The sequence below is a fragment of the Protopterus annectens genome, chromosome 11.part0, assembly GCF_019279795.1.
Source record: "Protopterus annectens isolate FY-2018-M chromosome 11.part0, PAN1.0, whole genome shotgun sequence".
In the NCBI taxonomy this organism is placed as follows: Eukaryota; Metazoa; Chordata; order Ceratodontiformes; family Protopteridae; genus Protopterus; species Protopterus annectens.
In genome coordinates, this window is record NC_056745.1 from 766847509 (window position 1) to 766871863 (window position 24355).

At 43.3% G+C, this 24355-nt stretch overlaps 1 protein-coding gene across 1 annotated transcript in view; it reads right to left on the reverse strand.

Annotated features, from left to right (window-relative positions):
• Positions 1–24355, reverse strand: part of LOC122814995 (caprin-2-like) — a 784601-nt gene that overhangs the window by 629664 nt on the left and 130582 nt on the right. The window contains exon 2 of the mRNA XM_044087250.1: positions 2701–2814. Within this exon, the coding sequence (XP_043943185.1) occupies positions 2701–2814 (114 nt within the window). The remainder of the gene's footprint in view (positions 1–2700; positions 2815–24355) is intronic.

The window sequence follows — 24355 nt, forward strand, 5'->3', positions numbered from 1 at the left end:
ACCGGGATAAGTCCACTGGGCCTAAAAGAGCCCATTTTCAGTGGAGGCCCGGGCAGAAAAGCTCCGAGATACAGAAAAAATAAACATTAATTAGTACAGAAGCAGAAACAGTTACAGACAGTAAATATAGAAACATATACAGAATATATACATAAAAGCAGGAATCTAGTTTGTTTGATTACAGCAATATATACAGAAAATATACATTAAAGCAGAATTCAATGAATTCAATCAGACTGGTATAAACAGAGATTAGTATTATCATCAGGCTGACTGAGGGCTACTGCAAGCAGATAACCCAAATGTGATGACTGCAACAGTGAAATACGAAGAACATCTCCCTATACACATTCACTCCATTACCCACCCACTACATTTCAAGAAAAACTTAAACTTCACCTTCTCAACATCAAGACTTGTCCCTGCCATGACCCAACCTAATCTCTATTACTTTTGTTTCATATTCCCACCACTTGTAAATTTATAATACTCTCTACCTATTGTTCAACTAGTACCTGTGTGTTTATCTGGATAACATCCTCTCAATAGTGAAGACTTAAATCTTGTGATGTACACTATTGTATATCTATGGACAAATGTTTATGTATTGTGTTTTGTTTCTAACTTTACTTTTTCTCTTGTACTTAAAATTTTGTACTCTGTGTGAATTATGTGTACTGTAAATGCTTTTGAGTGCAAATTTTAATCTGAAATTTCTTTGTAATCTGGAGCTTTTCTCTGGGTCTCCAATGAAAATAGGCTACTGGCCCAGGTGGACCAACTGTTGTGTCAATAAATAAAATGTGAGACAGGGAAATCAAAACCACCTCTAGGTGAATTTTATTTTTAGTTATGGACAGTTAATCTGATCACATTCTTCTGTTATGCATTACTTCCCAAATCTGTCCAACAGGCAGGTACGTGAGCAACAGGGAGAAAGGGCCAGAAAAAAAATGTCAGAATCAGACACCTTGCACACACAGCATTAGAAATATCAATGTTCAACTACTGGTACAGAAAAGCAATCCCCTCCCAGTACTTATTATCCCAATACTTTGCAAGGAACTCTGGGGTCTGACAGATTCATGTCAGGAAGAAGCATATTTATTAGTCCTCAGACTAGGGGACAGAAATTAAACCTTCAGTTTTTTTTTCCTACCTATACATCAGTTTGTGCAGGGAAGTTCAACCAAAGTACTTTTTGCCTTGCTGTATTCCATCTTCAAATGACAGCAAGCAGCTGGAAATCAAATTTTGAACAGTAGCACTGACAGATGAATGTCCTACAGAACAGTGCAATACACGAAGGCAGAACAATGTTATCAAGTTTTAGGTTTTTACATCTTTCTCTGTTTTCAGTACATAATACGGACAAGTCTACAAGGATAGCTTATTCCAGTACTCCTCCAAACCCAGCTTCAGTGCACAAGCCATGCTTTCTCAGTTCCTGGTTCCAAGCTCTGGGAACCTCTCCTCACTTTTCTTACCGTGTTCCAAACAGAACTAAAAAGCCCATTGCAAGGAAAATTCATATTCTCACTAGTCATAACTTTACCTCTTTCTCGGCATTCCATCTCCAATATCTACTCTATATAATCTGTCTATACCGTCTTGTCAGTTACTACCCAACAGGTATCTGTTGTCTTTATACCCTCAAGACAACTCTGATATTAACTTTGTATATAATCCATGTATACACTTGCACACTGCATTTTACTCTACATATATGTACCTAATGTGTTTACCACCAGGCTGTGGCTGAAAGAGGTCCAATGGATCAATGCTCTACCCTACTTGAACTCAAAATAAAACATCTAGACAATGTGACAAACTGCAGACTATCACAAAGCATAATCTGTTGGTCAGGTGCAGGAAGTGCCTAGAAGGACCACATATAAACATGTATGGGTGGTTTAAAGTGGAGATCGAATCAAGGAAGGTAGTAATTCTCATTAATTGGGCCTACTCAAGGATTACTACCATGGTTAAAAAAAGCACACAAGATGAGCCACCTTGTGAAGTTTTAAACAACCCAATATCCTGTAGCAAAAGATATTCTTCCATATACTTTAATACTATTAAACTTTGGTGAGTCCCTTGTAAATTCTGCCTAGGACACATTGGTAGACCATGTCTTCATAATTCCTCAAGAACGCCTCAGACTTCAGTTGGGGAATAAAAATGAATCAGGACAATTTTACCCCTTAACACAAACCATTGGCTGAGCCACAGGTGGTGAAACTTCAGCAGATACTGGTACTGCAGGACATGCAGGCATGGGTTACTTTACATATTCAAAGTCTACAAAGTACTCACCAGCTACAAAAGCCCTTACTTAACTTCAATTATGTGTGCCACAATGACTGCAAAGAATCTGGTTGAAGGTACAGAAAAAGACAGGAGAGGTTATCAGTACCACTCTGACATAATTCAGGTCAACTGACATGAGCAGATATGCCTCAAATTTCATTACTTTTTGATAATGAATTCTAAGAGGGCAGCATATACAAACGATTGGTGTCCATCCCCTCCCTTAACTCCTGGCTTTTCAGGCTGTGCTCCTCTATCATTCAGTTCTACCTGCTGTCACTTCCTGCAGAAGTGTATAAAATGATCTTATTTTGTCGAGGCCATCTAAGTTGATTTTTTGGTTTCAGTATTTCAGCAGGAGCCACCTAAAAATTGCAGGTTGCAACTTACCTGAGTTGTATCTATGCTGGTTTTCCTTACAACTGGTTCAGTGATTATGGCCTCTTTCTCAAATGACTGAGAGGGAATGAAGGACATCTCCTCAGACGGCATGGATACTGATGCCTACCAGCAAAGTAGAAAAAGTTGAAAGTGAGCATATGCTGCTTAAAATGCTCAACTATATACCCAAACTCACATTTTCATAGTACCAAGTAAATGATGCATCTATACAGCCCAAGATACTGCTCATACTACCCATTAGACAAAATGGAACTGAAGCTCTACTAAAATGCTAGAGCCACAAATTCCACAAGTAAAAACATGAAAATCAAAAGAAGAGTCAAGTCTTCATCACAAGTTACTAGTTACAACTCCAAACTAGTGCAACACAAAGTAGTTGTGCAAGCTGAACTTACCATAACAGATTTTCAAATGATCACAGCTACAGTAGCCTTAGCAAGGAGTTGTATCCTGCCAAGAATACAGCAGCTGGATAGCTTCCAAAACTTCAGGGCACCTTCCACGCCCCCAAACTGTCAGATAGCTTGAGTGGAGATGGACCAGTTTGGGCACAAAGCCATTCAGAGCTTGCATGCTAGCAGAGGGAAGCTGAGTTATTGAAGGACAACGCTAGGAACATAAATGTTCACACCCTGGCAAACACCAAAAAACAAGGGGGAGGGTAGGAGCAGCTAATGAAGCAGTGATCATTCTAACATCTGTTACAGTAAGTTTCACTTACACAACTGTACTAAGTTCATATTGATCACTACTGCACTAATCTTAGCATGTGTGTAGATTACCTTAGTTGATTACTTTTGGGAGGTTGAAGGACAAAGAGCCGGGAACCCCTGGAAAATGGTCCTGGCAAAGCTGAATCCGGACCTAAAGAATAACTGGGCTTAGTGCTTTGGAAAGTACATACAGAGGAACAAGTAGCAGCTTCTAAAATACTTAGGCAATACAATCCTTTCTAAAAAGCCTTAGATTAAGCCAAGGCTATGGTAGTGTGCCCCTTGACTCTCCTTGGAATAGTTTTATTATGGTGAGTATAAAAGGTAATCTTAAGCAACCATTTGGAAATTGTCTCGACACAGGTAGTCCCTTTTTACCCTACCAAGACATGTATTGATCCTCGGATCTGAAAGATTTAGTTCCGCCAAGATAGTAACCAGAGTTGTTGTGGACATCCAAGGTATGGAGTAATGTTTCTCCCTCATTTTTAGGTTCAGGAAAGAACATGAGTAGGTGGATTGCTCAAAGAAAATTAACACTTTAGGCATAAAAGTAGTAGTTTTCAAAGAAACCCTGTCCCTAAGGAAAATGTAAGAGGGTTGATCACCATATGGCATTGCAACTCAGTTACCCTTCTTGCACAGGTCAGAGCAATCAGTAAACCTGTTCCATGTCAAGAACCTCAACTCAGCCAGATTACTTGGTTCAAATGGAGCAAGTGCTAGCTTCTGTAACAGAATTAAGATGCCAATGAGTGGCTGCCAGTCTTCTTGAACACCTTTCATGCAAAACCTTTTAAGAACATTTTGAAACAAGACTGCATTGAAAGAGGATCCATGAGCAGACACTGATATGGCCAACAAATGAACCTTGACATGGGAAAGGAAGGCCATAGGCTAGTAACTCAAAACCAGAGAACTAGTCCTGAAGAGGTGTTGGGCATGTTGTTGGCACCAAGAAAACCTTTTCCTTTTGCTAATATATGCTTTTCTAGTGGCCTCCATTAGTACCTGCTGCATATCTTCAGTAAACAGGTGCCTAAAACGAAGACCCCATCATGCAGGCAAACTGATGACTGACATCAGGATGCATCAAAAAAACATGTCTAAGTAGATCCAGTCTGAGCAAGCTTGTGGTAAATGGCCCTGGTCATTTCCAGATAAAGGGAGAACCAATGCTGCCTGGGGCAGAAGGGAGTCACCACAATGATCTGTGGGATTCCTTCAGAATCTTTAGAAGTACCCTGACATTAGTGGAAAGCATGCAGAGAACATTCCTGTCCAAGGAAAAGGCATCCGTCTTTCTGGCCTTCCTGCAAGGAGTCCTGGAACAGAATGCCAACAGTAGACTGTTCAGATATGAGGCAGAGGTCTACATGAACTCCCAGCAGATGAATCAAATCTTTGAAATATTCCCTGACCTAGCTTCCATTCATGAGGGTCTGCCCTGGTCCTCGGCTGCCACAATTTTGCACTGACAGAATGCAAGATGTCTGCAGAGTGAGACTGTTGTGAAGCCATATCTCAAGCTACCACATCTGCAACAGGGATACGACCCAGCTCCCTCTTGCTTGATGTACCGCATGACTGTGGTGTCTGTAACCACTTGAGGTCACAGGGACCAAACAAAGCCGAGTTGAGTGCCTTGGTCAGGGCAAGCATCTCCTTGATATTTATGTCTGCTGTTGTCTCAACCCCCCCCCCTTTATCCCTCCTGAAACTGCTCCCCATGCAAAGTCCGAAGAGTCTTTGCTGACTACTTTGGAGTAGGGATTGAAAAAAGGGGAGACCTGGATTTAAGGATATCTGTTGCCATCAAAAGACCTCTTATAAACAAATCCAAACAGTGAGATTTGAAAAGATAAAAGGCAATGATGCGTGGACCAAAGAGATTTAAGATACAAGTATCTTTCTCAGTCTTGTTAGGGGTGCCATGAGAATCCTAGATAAGACTGAATATCCTGAGGTGCTCCTCCTTAGTGACCAAAATCTGACAGCAATCTTGTGAACTAAGGTGTTTGACATCCCAGGAAACACAATCCTACAAGAGGAGTCAAACTACTGAATGTTCTCTTGGAACCCCAGCTTGTGTAGAGATCTCAACCACAAGAGATTCCAGACATTTAAAATCTTTACAAAGATTAGTTTAGATATGGAAACAATGTGAATACCCTGTAGCCTGCAATGAGCTATAACCGGAGCTAGACACTTTGTGAACACTCTTGGTGCAGTGAGTAGTCCAAAGGGTAAGGCAAAGAATTGATCATTTGTCTAGATTAAAAGGGATGTGATAAGCATCTTTTAACTTTACTGTTATCAGGAAACTTGAAAAAAAGAGCAAGTTAGTTGTGAAAAACATTTTGAGTTTAGGCACCATCACAAACCGTTTAGGCAAAATGATTCCATAACTGGTCTCCAACCATTTTTTTTCTTTGGCACTAGGAACATATTTCAATAAAAAACCCATTCCCACCTGGGAAGGAAAAACTGGATCTATCACCCTTGGGCCAATATGTGATGAACAAGGTGGAAACAAGTGATATGGAGGATGAGGAATGACTCCTTGGATATTTTCCTCACAAGTAACTGTGGATAGCATTCTTCATGCTTTCACAACTTGTCAGCACACACGAGCCTGACCATTCAAAAATTCTAAAAATCAAAGTTGCAGAAGTATACACCCCCATACACAAGTCTCTCCATCCTTGCCAGAAAGCAAAGGATTGAATTAACCAAGCATTTAGCAGCAGTCTGATCTAAAGCTATAGCTACTCAGTCAAATTTGGTAATAGTATAAAAAATTTTAAAAGACTGGGAATTGTGTACATCCTACCTGCCTTTTTAGGGGCAACTGGCCATCAGGAAAACAGCAGGCAGTAACAACCTATACGCAGAGAGAGAACAGGAGGAATGGGTGTGGTTTCTGGAAAATCCTGCCATTTACAACTCAGTATTTTCTTTGAGACATAAACCCTTAGTGTTCTCCCACTAAGACGACACTGGCACATTCTAGCAGTAGTCTCAGAAAATAAACAGAGGAAGAATCCAAATGAAGTCTGAATCAGAAGAAAATTCATCCCTGCATCTTCCATTTCAGATTCAGAATATTGAATCTCTCCAGGACTACTTTACAATAATGATAAACTGCCTGAATTCAACCCAGACAGACCCAGTAAGCTACTAGACAAATTTCATTAGACATATTTGGTTTCTTTTTGACAGAAAAAAAATGGGGACAATGTTAACTACCAACAGTTCATGCAAGTAAGGCAATGTGCACAGCAAAAAAACACTTGATATAGACCAACACATTAGCCAGCACTCCTCACGATGGTGAATGGATAAATAGCACAATTCCTTACTAAGAAAACATACCTTTATTCAGTTTCAGCTTTAAGCCTTCATCAGTGCTTCAACACCAACAATGTTGCAAGACTTAATACATACCCTTACAAACGATTGTTCTACAAATTCTCATTAAGTCCAGGAAGAAACAAAGCTCCCAGCCTAATAATCCAACCTTTCTCTAACAGTGTGGCAGTATTCTTTATTATCCCTGTTTAATACAATCTTGTACCAACATAATGAAATGAAATCTTGCAGTTCCACGCTGTAAAGTTATGTTTACATAAAACATTGGACCCCTGGCACATCTGTCACTAAGATGTCACAAAATCCTGAGTTTCAATGAGCGTGCAGTTTATCCAACAAAATGCTGAACTGCATGTGGCTGGACATATAACCCCAATGTGTTAGAAAATGGAAACCACTCTGGCACCTCGCTGAAGAGTTTTCTTTAGCCACTGAAACTGATTTAGAGACTTCACCCTCTTCTAGATGGGTATTCCCTTTAGACCAGTCAGAAGGGGTGGAAGAAAACATCAGTGCAGGAGGTTGTCTCTTCTGTATAAACTGAATTAAGCAAACGCTTGAGTTTCGCTCCATGTTATAATGCATCAGAAGACATCTTTGCCAATGTTTTCTTTTTGTATATTAAATCTGAAATTATATTTTTTGGATAGACATGATCAAGAGAGTACTCTAGGTTGACGCTCAAACCCTCCACTTTACACCCTGTTAAAATTTGTGGCCAGCTTTCAGCAACAATTGAAGGAATTATATTATACATATGCTCATTCTATCATTAGGAAACAAAATAACCAAGGTGGAATGGCAAGCTATGAAAGATTTGGCTTCCAACAACTTAATAAGGCTGATAAAGGGGCTACTAAAGTTGTATAGGACTGGGCCATGTACTACACAGAAGCCCAAAAATGGTTGTAAGACCATCAATAATCAAAGACTGCACCTGGATGCCACTTCAACATTTAAGATGGAAACTGACAGCTTTTTGAGGTTAGCAGTAGAGATCTCCAGAGAAATATTTAGGCATTTAACAGTATAGGATCCTATGAGATATTTGCATCTTTACCCAAGATTATTAAAAATTCAAATTGTACATCTGGCAGGCCCATTGTTTCTGGTAGGGGGTCTGACGGAACCATTATCTGTATTTGTGTATTGCTTAAAACCTTTGTTGAAAATGGCACAATCTAGGATTCAAGATAAAAGTGATAATTGAACATATGCAATCAGATCATGGTTGGTTATTGTGCACATTGGATCACTGGACACAAGTACAGTTGTGTACGCTTACCATAAATGTAGATGTACGGGTGTATTCACTGTTGACAGAACCCACAGGGTCAGAGTTGCTGGAGCCATGTCAGACTCAAAGCCTGTCACAAGTGGTATCCCACAGGGCTCAGTCCTGGGTCCACTCTTGTTCGGCATCTACTTTTCTGAAGTACAAGCAAACACAGGAGGGTTATGGCTGACAAAGTTTGCAGATGACTGCAAACTGGGCGCCATAGTCGAAAACACATCTCACACAGATATCCTCCAGTAGGGCCTCACAGAAATGGATAACTGGTGCCAGTGCCATGGCCTGAAGTTAAACGCCAAAATGCATAGTCATACCCTTTGGGAAAAACAAGGCTACCCCTAGCTACCATATAGGTGGCAATCCACTGAGCACAGAAAAAGTCATCAGAGATCTGGGGACCCAGGTTGACAGTAGCCTTTCGTTTGACACTCATGTTGCTAAAGTAGTTAGGAAAACCTTCTATATCACCCACCTGATCATGAAGGGATTCACATCTAGATCAAGGGAGGTCATCGTCCCCTGTACTCATCACTTATTAGACCTATGATTGAGTACAATGCCCCGTTCGAATGTATCTGACCAGACACCTGCTGCAGCTTGAAAGGCCCCAAAAGTTCCTCACCAAAAGGATAAAGGGTCTCAAAAATATGTCTTATGCTGCCCGACTGGAAAGAACTCCAGCTCTATTCAGTCTCATACCGCTTGCTCAGAGGTGACCTGTGCCTGACATATAAGGCCATGTCAAACCCAGATTTGATGAATATGCTTCACCTCAAAAATCTAGATCCCTCAGAACCACAAGGGCGGGAGACTTAAACCTTGACACGGTTATAAATAGAACGTGCTGGAGGGACAGATTCATCACCCAGAGACTCCCTATGCTGTGGAACAAAATCCCGGTACATGTGAGGCAGAGCACCTCTCTGGTCTTGTTCAAGAGGAATCTTGACCAATGGATGGGAGATTGCAGATATACCCCAGGGATTACTTCAGCGTCACTGCTTGACAGAGGCACAGCAAAATGATAGGCATAGTTTTTATTCAAACTAAAGGGGTGGCGAAAGCCACATAACTATGGGCTGGGCTTATAAATGCCCTTGGGCAGATAGCCTAGTATGAACCTATGAACCTATGAACTTACCATAACAGATTTTCAAATGATCACAGCTACAGTAGCCTTAGCAAGGAGTTGTATCCTGCCAAGAATACAGCAGCTGGATAGCTTCCAAAACTTCAGGGCACCTTCCACGCCCCCAAACTGTCAGAGAGCTTGAGTGGAGATGGACCAGTTTGGGCACAAAGCCATTCAGAGCTTGCATGCTAGCAGAGGGAAGCTGAGTTATTGAAGGACAACGCTAGGAACATAAATGTTCACACCCTGGCAAACACCAAAAAACAAGGGGGAGGGTAGGAGCAGCTAATGAAGCAGTGATCATTCTAACATCTGTTACAGTAAGTTTCACTTACACAACTGTACTAAGTTCATATTGATCACTACTGCACTAATCTTAGCATGTGTGTAGATTACCTTAGTTGATTACTTTTGGGAGGTTGAAGGACAAAGAGCCGGGAACCCCTGGAAAATGGTCCTGGCAAAGCTGAATCCGGACATAGAGAATAACTGGGCTTAGTGCTTTGGAAAGTACATACAGAGGAACAAGTAGCAGCTTCTAAAATACTTAGGCAATACAATCCTTTCTAAAAAGCCTTAGATTAAGCCAAGGCTATGGTAGTGTGTGCCTTGACTCTCCTTGGAATAGTTTTATTATGGTGAGTATAAAAGGTAATCTTAAGCAACCATTTGGAAATTGTCTCGACACAGGTAGTCCCTTTTTACCCTACCAAGACATGTATTGATCCTCGGATCTGAAAGATTTAGTTCCGCCAAGATAGTAACCAGAGTTGCTGTGGACATCCAAGGTATGGAGTAATGTTTCTCCCTCATTTTTAGGTTCAGGAAAGAACATGAGTAGGTGGATTGCTCAAAGAAAATTAACACTTTAGGCATAAAAGTAGTAGTTTTCAAAGAAACCCTGTCCCTAAGGAAAATGTAAGAGGGTTGATCACCATATGGCATTGCAACTCAGTTACCCTTCTTGCACAGGTCAGAGCAATCAGTAAACCTGTTCCATGTCAAGAACCTCAACTCAGCCAGATTACTTGGTTCAAATGGAGCAAGTGCTAGCTTCTGTAACAGAATTAAGATGCCAGTGAGTGGCTGCCAGTCTTCTTGAACACCTTTCATGCAAAACCTTTTAAGAACATTTTGAAACAAGACTGCATTGAAAGAGGATCCATGAGCAGACATTGATATGGCCAACAAATGAACATTGACATGGGAAAGGAAGGCCATAGGCTAGTAACTCAAAACCAGAGAACTAGTCCTGAAGAGGTGTTGGGCATGTTGTTGGCACCAAGAAAACCTTTTCCTTTTGCTAATATATGCTTTTCTAGTGGCCTCCATTAGTACCTGCTGCATATCTTCAGTAAACAGGTGCCTAAAACGAAGACCCCATCATGCAGGCAAACTGATGACTGACATCAGGATGCATCAAAAAAACATGTCTAAGTAGATCCAGTCTGAGCAAGCTTGTGGTAAATGGCCCTGGTCATTTCCAGATAAAGGGAGAACCAATGCTGCCTGGGGCAGAAGGGAGTCACCACAATGATCTGTGGGATTCCTTCAGAATCTTTAGAAGTACCCTGACATTAGTGGAAAGCATGCAGAGAACATTCCTGTCCAAGGAAAAGGCATCCGTCTTTCTGGCCGTCCTGCAAGGAGTCCTGGAACAGAATGCCAACAGTAGACTGTTCAGATATGAGGCAGAGGTCTACATGAACTCCCAGCAGATGAATCAAATCTTTGAAATATTCCCTGACCTAGCTTCCATTCATGAGGGTCTGCCCTGGTCCTAGGCTGCCACAATTTTGCACTGACAGAATGCAAGATGTCTGCAGAGTGAGACTGTTGTGAAGCCATATCTCAAGCTACCACATCTGCAACAGGGATACGACCCAGCTCCCTCTTGCTTGATGTACCGCATGACTGTGGTGTCTGTAACCACTTGAGGTCACAGGGACCAAACAAAGCCGAGTTGAGTGCCTTGGTCAGGGCAAGCATCTCCTTGATATTTATGTCTGCTGTTGTCTCAACCCCCCCCCCCCTTTATCCCTCCTGAAACTGCTCCCCATGCAAAGTCCGAAGAGTCTTTGCTGACTACTTTAGAGTAGGGATTGAAAAAAGGGGAGACCTGGATTTAAGGATATCTGTTGCCATCAAAAGACCTCTTATAAACAAATCCAAACAGTGAGATTTGAAAAGATAAAAGGCAATGATGCGTGGACCAAAGAGATTTAAGATACAAGTATCTTTCTCAGTCTTGTTAGGGGTGCCATGAGAATCCTAGATAAGACTGAATATCCTGAGGTGCTCCTCCTTAGTGACCAAAATCTGACAGCAATCTTGTGAACTAAGGTGTTTGACATCCCAGGAAACACAATCCTACAAGAGGAGTCAAACTACTGAATGTTCTCTTGGAACCCCAGCTTGTGTAGAGATCTCAACCACAAGAGATTCCAGACATTTAAAATCTTTACAAAGATTAGTTTAGATATGGAAACAATGTGAATACCCTGTAGCCTGCAATGAGCTATAACCGGAGCTAGACACTTTGTGAACACTCTTGGTGCAGTGAGTAGTCCAAAGGGTAAGGCAAAGAATTGATCATTTGTCTAGATTAAAAGGGATGTGATAAGCATCTTTTAACTTTACTGTTATCAGGAAACTTGAAAAAAAAAAGAGCAAGTTAGTTGTGAAAAAACATTTTGAGTTTAGGCACCATCACAAACCGGTTTAGGCAAAATGATTCCATAACTGGTCTCCAACCATTTTTTTTCTTTGGCACTAGGAACATATTTCAATAAAAAACCCATCCCCACCTGGGAAGGAAAAACTGGATCTATCACTCCTTGGGCCAATATGTGATGAACAAGGTGGAAACAAGTGATATGGAGGATGAGGAATGACTCCTTGGATATTTTCCTCACAAGTAACTGTGGATAGCATTCTTCATGCTTTCACAACTTGTCAGCACACACGAGCCTGACCATTCAAAATTCTAAAAATCAAAGTTGCAGAAGTATACACCCCCCATACACAAGTCTCTCCATCCTTGCCAGAAAGCAAAGGATTGGAATTAACCAAGTATTTAGCAGCAGTCTGATCTAAAGCTATAGCTACTCAGTCAAATTTGGTAATAGTATAAAAAATTTTAAAAGACTGGGGAATTGTGTACATCCTACCTGCCTTTTTAGGGGCAACTGGCCATCAGGAAAACAGCAGGCAGTAACAACCTATACGCAGAGAGAGAACAGGAGGAATGGGTGTGGTTTCTGGAAAATCCTGCCATTTACAACTCAGTATTTTCTTTGAGACATAAACCCTTAGTGTTCTCCCACTAAGACGACACTGGCACATTCTAGCAGTAGTCTCAGAAAATAAACAGAGGAAGAATCCAAATGAAGTCTGAATCAGAAGAAAATTCATCCCTGCATCTTCCATTTCAGATTCAGAATATTGAATCTCTCCAGGACTACTTTACAATAATGATAAACTGCCTGAATTCAACCCAGACAGACCCAGTAAGCTACTAGACAAATTTCATTAGACATATTTGGTTTCTTTTTGACAGAAAAAAAATGGGGACAATGTTAACTACCAACAGTTCATGCAAGTAAGGCAATGTGCACAGCAAAAAAACACTTGATATAGACCAACACATTAGCCAGCACTCCTCACGATGGTGAATGGATAAATAGCACAATTCCTTACTAAGAAAACATACCTTTATTCAGTTTCAGCTTTAAGCCTTCATCAGTGCTTCAACACCAACAATGTTGCAAGACTTAATACATACCCCTTACAAACGATTGTTCTACAAATTCTCATTAAGTCCAGGAAGAAACAAAGCTCCCAGCCTAATAATCCAACCTTTCTCTAACAGTGTGGCAGTATTCTTTATTATCCCTGTTTAATACAATCTTGTACCAACATAATGAAATGAAATCTTGCAGTTCCACGCTGTAAAGTTATGTTTACATAAAACATTGGACCCCTGGCACATCTGTCACTAAGATGTCACAAAATCCTGAGTTTCAATGAGCGTGCAGTTTATCCAACAAAATGCTGAACTGCATGTGGCTGGACATATAACCCCAATGTGTTAGAAAATGGAAACCACTCTGGCACCTCGGCTGAAGAGTTTTCTTTAGCCACTGAAACTGATTTAGAGACTTCACCCTCTTCTAGATGGGTATTCCCTTTAGACCAGTCAGAAGGGGTGGAAGAAAACATCAGTGCAGGAGGTTGTCTCTTCTGTATATACTGAATTAAGCAAACGTTTGAGTTTCGTTCCATGTTATAATGCATCAGAAGACATCTTTGCCAATGTTTTCTTTTTGTATATTAAATCTGAAATTATATTTTTTGGATAGACATGATCAAGAGAGTACTCTAGGTTGACGTTCAAACCCTCCACTTTTACACCCCCTGTTAAAATTTGTGGCCAGCTTTCAGCAACAATTGAAGGAATTATATTATACATATGCTCATTCTATCATTAGGAAACAAAATAACCAAGGTGGAATGGCAAGCTATGAAAGATTTGGCTTCCAACAACTTAATAAGGCTGATAAAGGGGCTACTAAAGTTGTATAGGACTGGGCCATGTACTACACAGAAGCCCAAAAATGGTTGTAAGACCATCAATAATCAAAGACTGCACCTGGATGCCACTTCAACATTTAAGATGGAAATTGACAGCTTTTTGAGGTTAGCAGTAGAGATCTCCAGAGAAATATTTAGGCATTTAACAGTATAGGATCCTGAGATATTTGCATCTTTACCCAAGATTATTAAAAATTCAAATTGTACATCTGGCAGGCCCATTGTTTCTGGTAGGGGGTCTGACGGAACCATTATCTGTATTTGTGTATTGCTTAAAACCTTTGTTGAAAATGGCACAATCTAGGATTCAAGATAAAAGTGATAATTGAACATATGCAATCAGATCATGGTTGGTTATTGTGCACATTGGATCACTGGACACAAGTACAGTTGTGTACGCTTACCATAAATGTAGATGTACGGGTGTATTCACTGTTGCAGTCATCATATTTGGGTTATCCCTGCCAGGGTAGCCCTCGGTCAACCCGAATACCAGACAGTATTTCTGTAACAGTTGCGGTCGCTTGAGGACCGTCAGGTGTTAGTTGTATAAATTAAGGCAAACAACGCCATTACATCAGTTTTTCTTGCCCTAACCTGGCAGGAGCACCCAAGTAGGAGGCCAGGCTCCAGTGGAAGAACCCCACCAGTGGAAAATGAACACCAATATGTCCCTTGTAAGGAAAGGAGAACAATAAGGAAGAATGGTAATAAAAGGAGAAAGAAGAAAGGGGGATGGATGGAGGGAGGGAAACCAGGACTGCAACAGTGAATACACTTTAACATCTACACTTATGGTAAGTGTACACAACTGTACTTTGTTCTTCATGTTTCACTGTTGCAGTCATCACATTTGGATAGATTTCCAAAGCTGAGGAAAAGAGTGGAGGCAGTCAAGAAAACTAGGGGCTGGCTAGGATGCCCTACAAGACTGCAGAGGCAAACCTTGCCATGGATTTGGAGAAGAGAGGCAGGTGGTAACGCTTGGCAAAACTTAACAGATGTCCAGGTGGCAGCCTCCAGATGTCCCTGGTGGGGACTCCTCTCGGAGGAAAGCTGCAGAGGTGGAGGCTGCTCTGGTGGTGTGTCCTGACCCCCTGGGGGAGGCTTTCCATGCTGTTTGTAGCGGAAATGGATGCAGTGTGCTATCCATTTGGAAATTGTTTGGAGATGGCTTTGCCTTCTGCCCCTGTAGCAAAGTTAACCAGTAATTATCAGACTTTCTGAATGATTTAGTCCTGTCTAGATATAATCTGAGTTGTCTTTGCACATCTAGTGAAAAGAATCCTTTCCCCCTTGTTCTGGGGATTAAAAAAAAGGTGGGCAAATGAATGGATTAGTTGAGAGCCACACTGGACACCACTTTGGGCATTAAGGATGGGGTAGTTCTGAGGGATACCCTGTCTGCATGAAGATGAATGGTTCCATAGCCATGAGTGCTTGCAGCTCAGACTTTTGGCTGAACTGATGGCCAGAAGGAATGCTGTCTTCCAGGAGATAAATTTTAGCTTTGTAGAAAAAGCTGGTTCGAAAGGGGGCAGGGTGAGCTTTTCCAATACAAAGTTAAGGTCCCAAGCTGGTGTTGGTGCCCTTCTGGGTGGCCTCAAGTTGCTGGCCCCTCTTGGGAACAGTTTGATCACAGGGTGGGAGAAAACTAGCAGAAATAGCAGAGACATGAGTTTTTATAGAGGAGAGAGAGGCCACTGTGAAGTAGGTCAAGTAATCCAGGATGAGAGGGAGTGAGGGCTGTGCCTTACTGGCTCCCTTAGCCTGGATCCAGATGCAGAACCTTTTCCATTTATCAACATAAGACTTTCTGGTGCTAGGGCGTCTGACCTCATTATAACATCCAGAGCCTGTTTACTGAGGTTGGCAGATAGGTTCGGGGTTAGGGAATAAGCCAAGCTGCCAAAGTGAGCATCTGCAATTGGGGATGCATGAATTCCCCTTCCCTCTGGGTCAGGAGATTTGGAATCTGAGGAAGATGCCATGGAGGCAGTGGGGGCAGGCTGCACAGCAAGGGGTACTAGTGTTGCTGGGGCCAGTCTGGAGCTATAAGAATGATCCTTGTTTTATTCCCCCTTATTTTGAGCAGTACCCTGGGGATGAGAGGTAGGGGAGAAAAGGCATAGACCGATAGATTGACTCAAGGGAAGGACAGGGCATCCACATTCCAAGCCATGCAGTAACGCTCTCTGGTGCAGAATTTGGTGAGCTGATGGTTGGTATGGGAGGCAAAGAGGTCAACCTTCGGAGCTCCCCAATTCTGAGTTATTAGGGTGAAGGTACTTCTGTTGAGTTACAGGCACCAAAAGGATGCCCACAAAGTCACGTACCAAAGCAGAAGTAAGAAGAAACAGCCGTTTATTCAAAACAAACGCAACACCCCTCAGAGTTTTTGTCAGTAAGATTTCAGATGTACCAAGTGCATCACTAGCTGCTACATCCTCTTTTATACCCCATAACCCCTTAATTACATAATTGTTTAATAAGTTAAAACTAGTACAGTTAAATAGATCATAACAGTTTAAAACCAACCTGTGTTCCTATATAAATACTAATACATCAATATATGAATGTACAAATATATAAATGTAAATATATATATATGTATATAAATGCATTAAATTCTTTAATCAAAATATTTATAAATAAAACTGCATACTAAAGTGCATGAAGTAACATTCACATAAATACATGAATAGGCTAGGTGCGTAAAAATTTGTTTAAAAATTTATTGCAGCACTGTCATAAAATAGAGGCCACAGGTTACAGTTTTGCAGCTCTCATTTTCAGTATAGGGGCAACAGATAAATGTTCAATAAGCCCCGGGATCCTATTGGCCTCTAAAAGCAGTTGCCAATACAACTCCCTTACCTCAATCCTGGCCTCTTATGTAATTACAAGATTATGGAGTATAAAAGAGGATGTAACAGCTAGTGATGAGTTTATTCATACATCTGAAGAAGTCTTGTTGACAAAAACACTGTGGGGAATGCTGCGTTTATGTTTTGAATAAATGGCTGTTCCTTCTTACTACTGCTTGGTACGCGACTTTGTGGACCTTTTTTTTGTGCCTGCACCCTTTTTTGTTGATTAGTATCTTCGGGTACCTTGCCTCATTGTTTTGCTTTACTTCTGTTGAGTTGCCACTCGTGTGGGTCCAGAAGATTTCTGTTTAACTGGTCTGCCAGAGAGTTGAGAGCCTGGTAGGAATTGCGCTAACAGGTGTAGTTGCATGGCAGAGGCTGTGTGCCAAATGGTCATGGCCAGTCTGCACAGAGGGTAGGAGTGAGTCCCTACTGGCTGTTTATGTACCACATCACAGTGGTGCTCTGTTTTGATCAGGAGAGCCAGCCATCATCTCTGACTGATGCGCAGAGGGATCTGCTGTGGGCTCCACTGGCCCTGTATGCACCTGCAGGCCAGGTGTGCACCCCAAGCATACTCTGATGCGTCTGTGGTGAGGGTCTGGGAAGGGGTGGGGTGGGAAGAAAAGAAGTCCCTTGTTGAGGGATTGCCCACCAAAGAAAATCTTTTGAGGCAAGAAATTACAGATAGAGTTTCCAGGTCTTGAGTGTGTTGACACCAAAGGCTCTTTAGGTACCACTGAAGTTTCCTCATATGCAGTCTTGCATATGGAATGAGTAGTATGCAAGATGCCACGAACCCCAGAGCTTGCATGATCTTCCTTGCAGTTAAGCTGGGGCCTGGTGGCTAGTTGAGAGAAGTAGGGTGTCAGGAAAATTTGTTTCTCTGGTGTAAGGTATGCCATCTGGGACGCTGTGTCCAGACTTGCTCACAGGAAGATTATCCTTTGGGTAGGCACCTGTTAGATTGTGTATCCTAGAGAGTTTAGGAGGGTCTCCACAAAGGCCAGGTGCTTGAGCAGCTTTTCCTGGCCGTCTGCCTGAACAAGGCAGTCATCTAAGTAGGGGTAAATCTGAATATTTGTCTGCAAAAGGCAATGGCCGGAGCCAGACATTTTGTGAAAAAACTGGGAGCAATAGATAACCCAAGGGAAGTGCAGAGAACTGAAAGTGTTGAGATCCTGCCCTGAATCGGAGATATTTCCAGCATGATTCCCAGAAAGGAATGTGGAGGTAGGCCTCTTGGATCTAGGGTGGCTAGCCAAGCGTCCTTTGACAGCATGGGTAGCAGCTGCTGGAGGGTGAACATTTTGAATTTTTGGATCACCAGGAAGGTGTTTAGGATGGATAGAGTGAGGATGGGGCGTCAGGTCCCCTCTTTCTGGGTACCAGAAATAGTCTTGAGTAGGAACCTTGGGATATCTGTTCTGCAGGAACGTACTCTACTGCCCTCGGACAGCAGGGAAAGGGATTTGCTTTTGAACCTCTGCCCACAAATTTGGTGATAGATCTGGGAACCCTTTTGGGGTGGAAGGGTGCGGAAGGAAAATTTGCATCCCTAAGACAATGCTCAGAACCTAGAGGTCCTTGGTAATGGTGGCCCAAGGTGCTTGAGACAGAGGAGAGTTTTCCTCCTAGGGGTAAAATGAAGGTGAGCAGAAGGAGGGGTGGAGGAGGTGAGTCATTGTGAGTTCTTACCATAAGAGGGTGGCTTAGAATTCCCTGGTTTTAAAGTGGAGGTAGTCCACTGCTTAGATCTCTGCATCATCTGTGGCTGCTGTCTGGGGGGAGTCTGTTTCCAAGGGGCCTAGCCTGGGCCGGTTTATTGGGAGCAGGAAAGGACCAGTGTTTGGAGTGACAATGCCTGATGAACCTAGGGGACTGGACCTGCAAGAAATCCTTAACTGTTTACACAGATTTTGCTTTTTCTTCCATCTTTAAGACCTCTTCTGCCTTAGTGCCAAATAAGTTATCTTTGTGCAATGGGGCATCCAAAAATTTACATTTGATATGGTCTGGGGCAGGGGCTGTTCCTTAATCAATGCATGCCTTATGACAGATCCAGTGACTGCTGCCCTACAAGAAGCTTCTAGGGCCTCAAAACCACAGTGCAAGGTGTTTGGTTACTCAACTTGCAGATTACATAAACTTGTAATTCTTTAGATTCTGCCTAAGCAGGAAAGGAAGACATTTAAGGGGTTCCAAGGTACGTTGCTGAAATTTCAGCATATGGAACTGACAATTTAGTGCCTTGATAGCAGGAGTAGCCGAGGTGTATACTTTTTTACCTCATCTGTCCAATGCTCAGGAACCGTTGTCTGAAGGGGTGGGATTCTTAGAGGTTGCTTTAATCCCTTTTGGCCATTGAGAAATGACCTCAGGGTCAGCTGTAAGATTTTTTTAAAAAGATATTTGTGAGAGTCAGGGACTCTTGTAGTACTGGCCTGGTTTACTGGGAGCTGGAAGAAGGGTGTCAGGAGTTAAGCTAGATTCATGGAAAACATTCTCCACAACATCTAAAACTGGGGGATGGCCAAGGGTCTGTGTTGTGGAAGATCTAAGAATTCTCTGAGTCTCTTTTTAGACAGAGTAGTCCTCACTCTCCCACTGGAAATGCTCCCTTAAAGTATGCAGGGTTTCCCCGAAGGAAAAATCCTCTGGGGGAAAGGCTAAAGGAATGGAATCCTCTGCATCAGAATCCTCATAAGTGGAGAGGGGTTGCATGTCTTTATATTCAGATGCATCAAATTAATCAGTCTCTTGTATAGACAAAACTACAGGGGACAGATCTCTTTGGGGTAGCTTGGCTTTCCCTGAGCAGCATGAGAAGGTCTTCCACCATTTTAAGCATTTGAGACTGATGCAAGGTAGCAGGCACCTGCGAGTGGCATGTCGATTTCTTGGGTGTGGTTCGTACCCTGGGCCTGAGAAACTGTTTTTGAAAGAACAGTAGTCGCAAAAGATGATGTCAGTTTGTGTAGAGATTCAGTAGTGCAAAGGACTTCCTCAGAAGCCAGTGCCTGCTCAGCAGCTCCGGACCCATCCAAGGTAGAGACTACCACTGGATCCTTAGTCAAAGGGTTTTGCGGAATACCAGACTCCTAAAGGGTCTTGGGTAGCAGCCTGTGAATCAACCAAAGCAGGCATTAGGGACTGCAAAAGTGCCTCAGAGTATCAGATAACGGACGACTAGCTTAACGGAAGCGTCGTCAGTAGGTTTAAACCCGTGCAGTCTATCTTTACTTTTTTTGGAAGATCTGCTGTCAGACGGCTTACTGAAGCCATATCAGAATTAGAGGACTAAGTGAAAATTAGAAGTTATGTACCTACCATAACGTTCCATGTTAGTTGTCTTCTCGCCTTCTTTCTTGCTAGATGGGTACGGAGCCGAACCTCAACTCCGACTCGGCCACTCCAAAAGCACGAGAGCTAGTTTCACCGGCTCGAGGCTCCCCTATATCCCACAATGCTAGGCGTAACTTCCTCAGATCTCGTTTGAAAGCTAATACCAGCAGAAACTTCCATAAGGAACAAAGAAACTCTTCTAGGTCTGTCCAGGCTAGGAGGAAGGAGGGTGGGATGCAAGAAAGAAGGCGAGAAGACGACAACTAACATGGAACGTTATGGTAGGTACATAACTTTAAGTTGTCAATCTCGCCTTCATTCTTGCTAGATGGGACCGCGTCCCTAGCACCTTGTCCCGGGTGGCCTATCGGAACAGACTCCTGAGCACAGTGGAACCAAAATTGGCCCGGTCTCTAGAGGCCAGGTCCAACTTATGAGAAATGAAGGTATGGGGAGAAGCCCAAGTAGCTGCCGAACAAATCGAATCAATAGGCAGCCTATCTTGAAAGGCTACCGAGGTGGCTAAAGCTCTAGTTGAATGAGCCCTGGGTTTGGATGGCAACCGTTGATGTCTTATTTCATACACTAGGGTAATCAACGAAGAAAGCCATCTAGATAGAGACTTTAGAGACTGGAAGGCCCATTCTACCTTCTGGAAGGCCCATTCTACCTTCTGCATAAGAAACAAACAGTTGGTCAGATTTCCTGAATTGTTTGGTCCTATCTAGATAGTACCTAAGTTGGCTGTGAATATCTAAACTGTGCAACTTTTGTTCTGACCTATTAGAATAATTTGGGAAGAACACAGGAAGCTCAATGGTTTGATTCAAATTTGCCAATGAAGCTACTTTGGGCAAAAAGGACGGGTTAGTCCACAAGGAAACCCTGTCTTTATGAAATACTAGATAAGGGGGTCGACTACACAGAGCATGAAGTTCAGAGACTCTTCTAGCTGAGGTGATAGCTAGTAAAAAGAGCATCTTCCAGGAAAGTAATTTTATAGAACATGAAGCTGCAGGTTCAAAGGGGGGAAGAATTAAAGATGCCAGAACCAAGTTGAGATCCCATTGAGGAGGAGGATCTTTGATGGGTGGTTTGAGAAGAAAGACTCCCTTTAAAAAGGCCTTGCAGAGTTTGTGAGACATGATAGAAGACTCTGAGACTCCAACATGAAAGTTCGAAATTGCAGCCAATTGAACTCTAATGGTAGAAGGGGACGAACCTGCATGGAAAAGTTCGGCTAGAAAGTCTAGAACTGTTTGAATAGAAGCAGTGAAAGGATCTATGTTCTTAGACTGCGCCCAAAAGGAAAAACGTTTCTACTTGCTATGATAAATCTTCCGAGTGGAAGATTTGTGAGAGGCAATCAAGATATCTCTGAGTGAGATATCAACGGAAGCCTGGCTAAGGTCGGAATTGGAGGAACCAAGCTGTGAGGTTCAGAGAGGGAAGGGAGTGGTGCAACTGACCCGATTGATGGGTCAAAAGGTCTGGAACTGGGTCCAGATGCCAAGGTTGTTCCAACAGATAACGGTGCAGAAAGGGGAACCAAATTTGTCGAGGCCAGTAAGGGGCAATGAGGATCATAGAAGCTTCCTGAGTGATGGCTTTCTGTATCAGCTGGGATATCAGTGGGAAGGGGGGGGAAGGCATAAAGAAGTCCCCGGGGCCAAACGTGCACTAGAGCGTCTCTGCTGGGATGGCCTGGTTGGGGAAAGAGGGTGAAAAAATAGTCGCACTTGCTGTTTTGGGGAGTAGCAAAAAGGTCGCAGCAAGGCCTGCCCCACTTTCGAAAAACTTTCTCAAACACTGAGTTGTTCAGAGACCACTCGCGAGTCATGAGAATAGCTCTGCTCAATTTGTCCGCAATCACATTGGATTTCCCGGGAATGTGCGTTGCTAACAGAAATTGCTGAGAAGAGATCGCCCATTGCCATAGTCTGAGTGCCTCTCGACATAGGGGGTAGGACCTGGTTCCGCCTTGTTTGTTGATGTACCACACTACAGACATGTTGTCCGTTTGGATTGCTATAGTTCCTATGGGAAGAGAGTCTTGTAGGGCTTGCAACGCTAGAAGCACTGTTCTCATCTCTAGAACGTTGATGTGCAAGTGGCACTCGAACGGTTGCCACATGCCCTGGACTGTCCTGCCCTGGAAATGCCCCCCCCCACCCAATCAGGGAGGCATCCGTTGTCACTGTAGCAACCGGAGGAGGAGGGACAAAAGGTCTCCCTAGGAGGAGATGAGGGGATGAGATCCACCAAGAGAGACGACTCTTGCAGGATTGAGTTATCCGAATAGGATGGGACATTGGAAGGCTTTGATAGGACCATTGTGTGAAGAGCATCCATTGTAAAATCCTCATGTGGAAGTGGGCTAATGGTAGGAGAGGGATGGCCGCAGCCATAATTCCCAAGACTTTCAAGACCTGTCTGGCCTTGACTTTGTTGTTGTGTAAAAGAAGAAAGACCTGTTTGTGAATGTCTGCTATCCTCTGCTCTGTGAGTCTGGCTGACATCTTGATTTGCGCCTATGAAAGTAATAACACGACAAGGCGACAAGACAGACTTTTCATAGTTTGAGATGCCTAGTGCCTGACATGTGCGAAAAGTGTAGTCTCTGGCGAGTAGTAAGAGATGCCTTGTGGGGGCTGTAAGGAGCCAGTCATCTAAATAAGGAAACACCTGGAATCCTTGACGTCTCAGATGAGAAGCTACCACTGCCATGCATTTGGTGAACACTCGGGGGGGCTGTAGTGAGACCAAAGGGCAGGGCTCTGAATTGAAAATGACTGGTTCCCAGCCTGAAGCGGAGAAATCTCCTGGAGCGTCGATTCATTTTGATGTGATAGTACGCATCCTGGAGATCTATAGAGCACATCCAGCTGTCCCATTCCAAGAAGGGAAGAATGGACTGCAGCGTGACCATCCGGAACTTTGTTTTCTTGACAAACATGTTCAAGTTGCTGAGATCCAAAATGGGTCTCCAGTCCCCTGTTTTCTTTGGAACCAAAAAGAATTTGGAGTAGGTTCCGGATCCTACCTGGTCTGCTGGCACTGGTTGAACGGCTCTTTTTGCGAGCAGCTTTGAGATTTCTAATGCTGCTAGTTCCCTTTGACTGGGTGGAACGTCTGGAAGGGATTTGTTGGACAGCTTCGGAATGAAAAGAAAGGGAACTCTGTAGCCTTCGGAAATGATAGACTGTACCCACTTGTCTTGAGTTAGGGATAGCCAGGCTTTTGGGTACAGTGACAACCTTCCCCCGACTGCCTCCGAAGGTGGACAGTCGGGCAACACCTCAGGGATGCTGAAAGGGCTTGTCGGAAAAGGGTTCTCGACTGCCCTGATTCTGCGGGCCCCCTCTGCCTCTGGGGCGGCGTCTACCATTGTTGTTCCCCCCCTGCCTCTAGAGGGGAATCGACTCTGTGCGTCAGGCAAGTCTCCTTGAGATGGTTTCCGGAAACACATCTTTCCCCCCTTCTGACCTTTGGGGTAAGGTCTAGGAGTAGAAAAACGGACTCCGAAGGCAGAAAGTTTTGCCATCAGTCTCGCACCTAGTCAAGTTTTCCTTCACTTGAGGATCAAAGAGGGATGATCCATCAAAGGGGGAATTAGTGAAAGACGCCTTAAAGGGGTCCGCAAAGTTACAAAGCCGCATCTAGGCGTGCCTACGCAAGGCTACACCTGTACCTGCTGCTCTACTTGCTCCATCAGCCGCATATGAAAGGAGGCGCATGGAGGAGTTGGTGATAGTATTAAGGGTAGCCAGCTGAGAGTTCATCCTATCCTGAAAACCCGCAGCTGTTGGGTCCTTCAGCATTTCACTCGCTTCCTTGAGTAAATCCCTCTGAAGTAGAGTAAAATGGCACAGGTAATTCAGCGATTTCATTGCAAAGGTCGCTGACGAGAACATCCGCTTCCCATACCTGTCCATCGACCTAGACTCCTTGTTAGGAGGATGAACAGGTACCGAAGGATCAGCTAGTTCCTTCTTGGTAGCTGCAGCCACCACCATAGCATCAACGGAGACGCCTCTGGTCAGAAATTCTTTGTCTTTGGGGGCCGTGATTAACTTAGATGGTCTCCTGGGGGTGGGTTCCACTGAGTCAGGAGCCGCCCAAGCCTTCTTTGCCACCACTTGCATAAGGGGGTCAAAGGGAAGTGACACTCAGGAGGTGGAAGGGTGAGAGCCAAACGCCTCAAGGTACACCGATTCATCCTCTGAAGGGTTGAGGGCTGGCCAATTCCCCCTCTGTTTTAAGATTTCAAGGATGTCTGCAAAGGAGACATCTTCAGAGGGGGAACGAGGGGAACCTTCAGAAT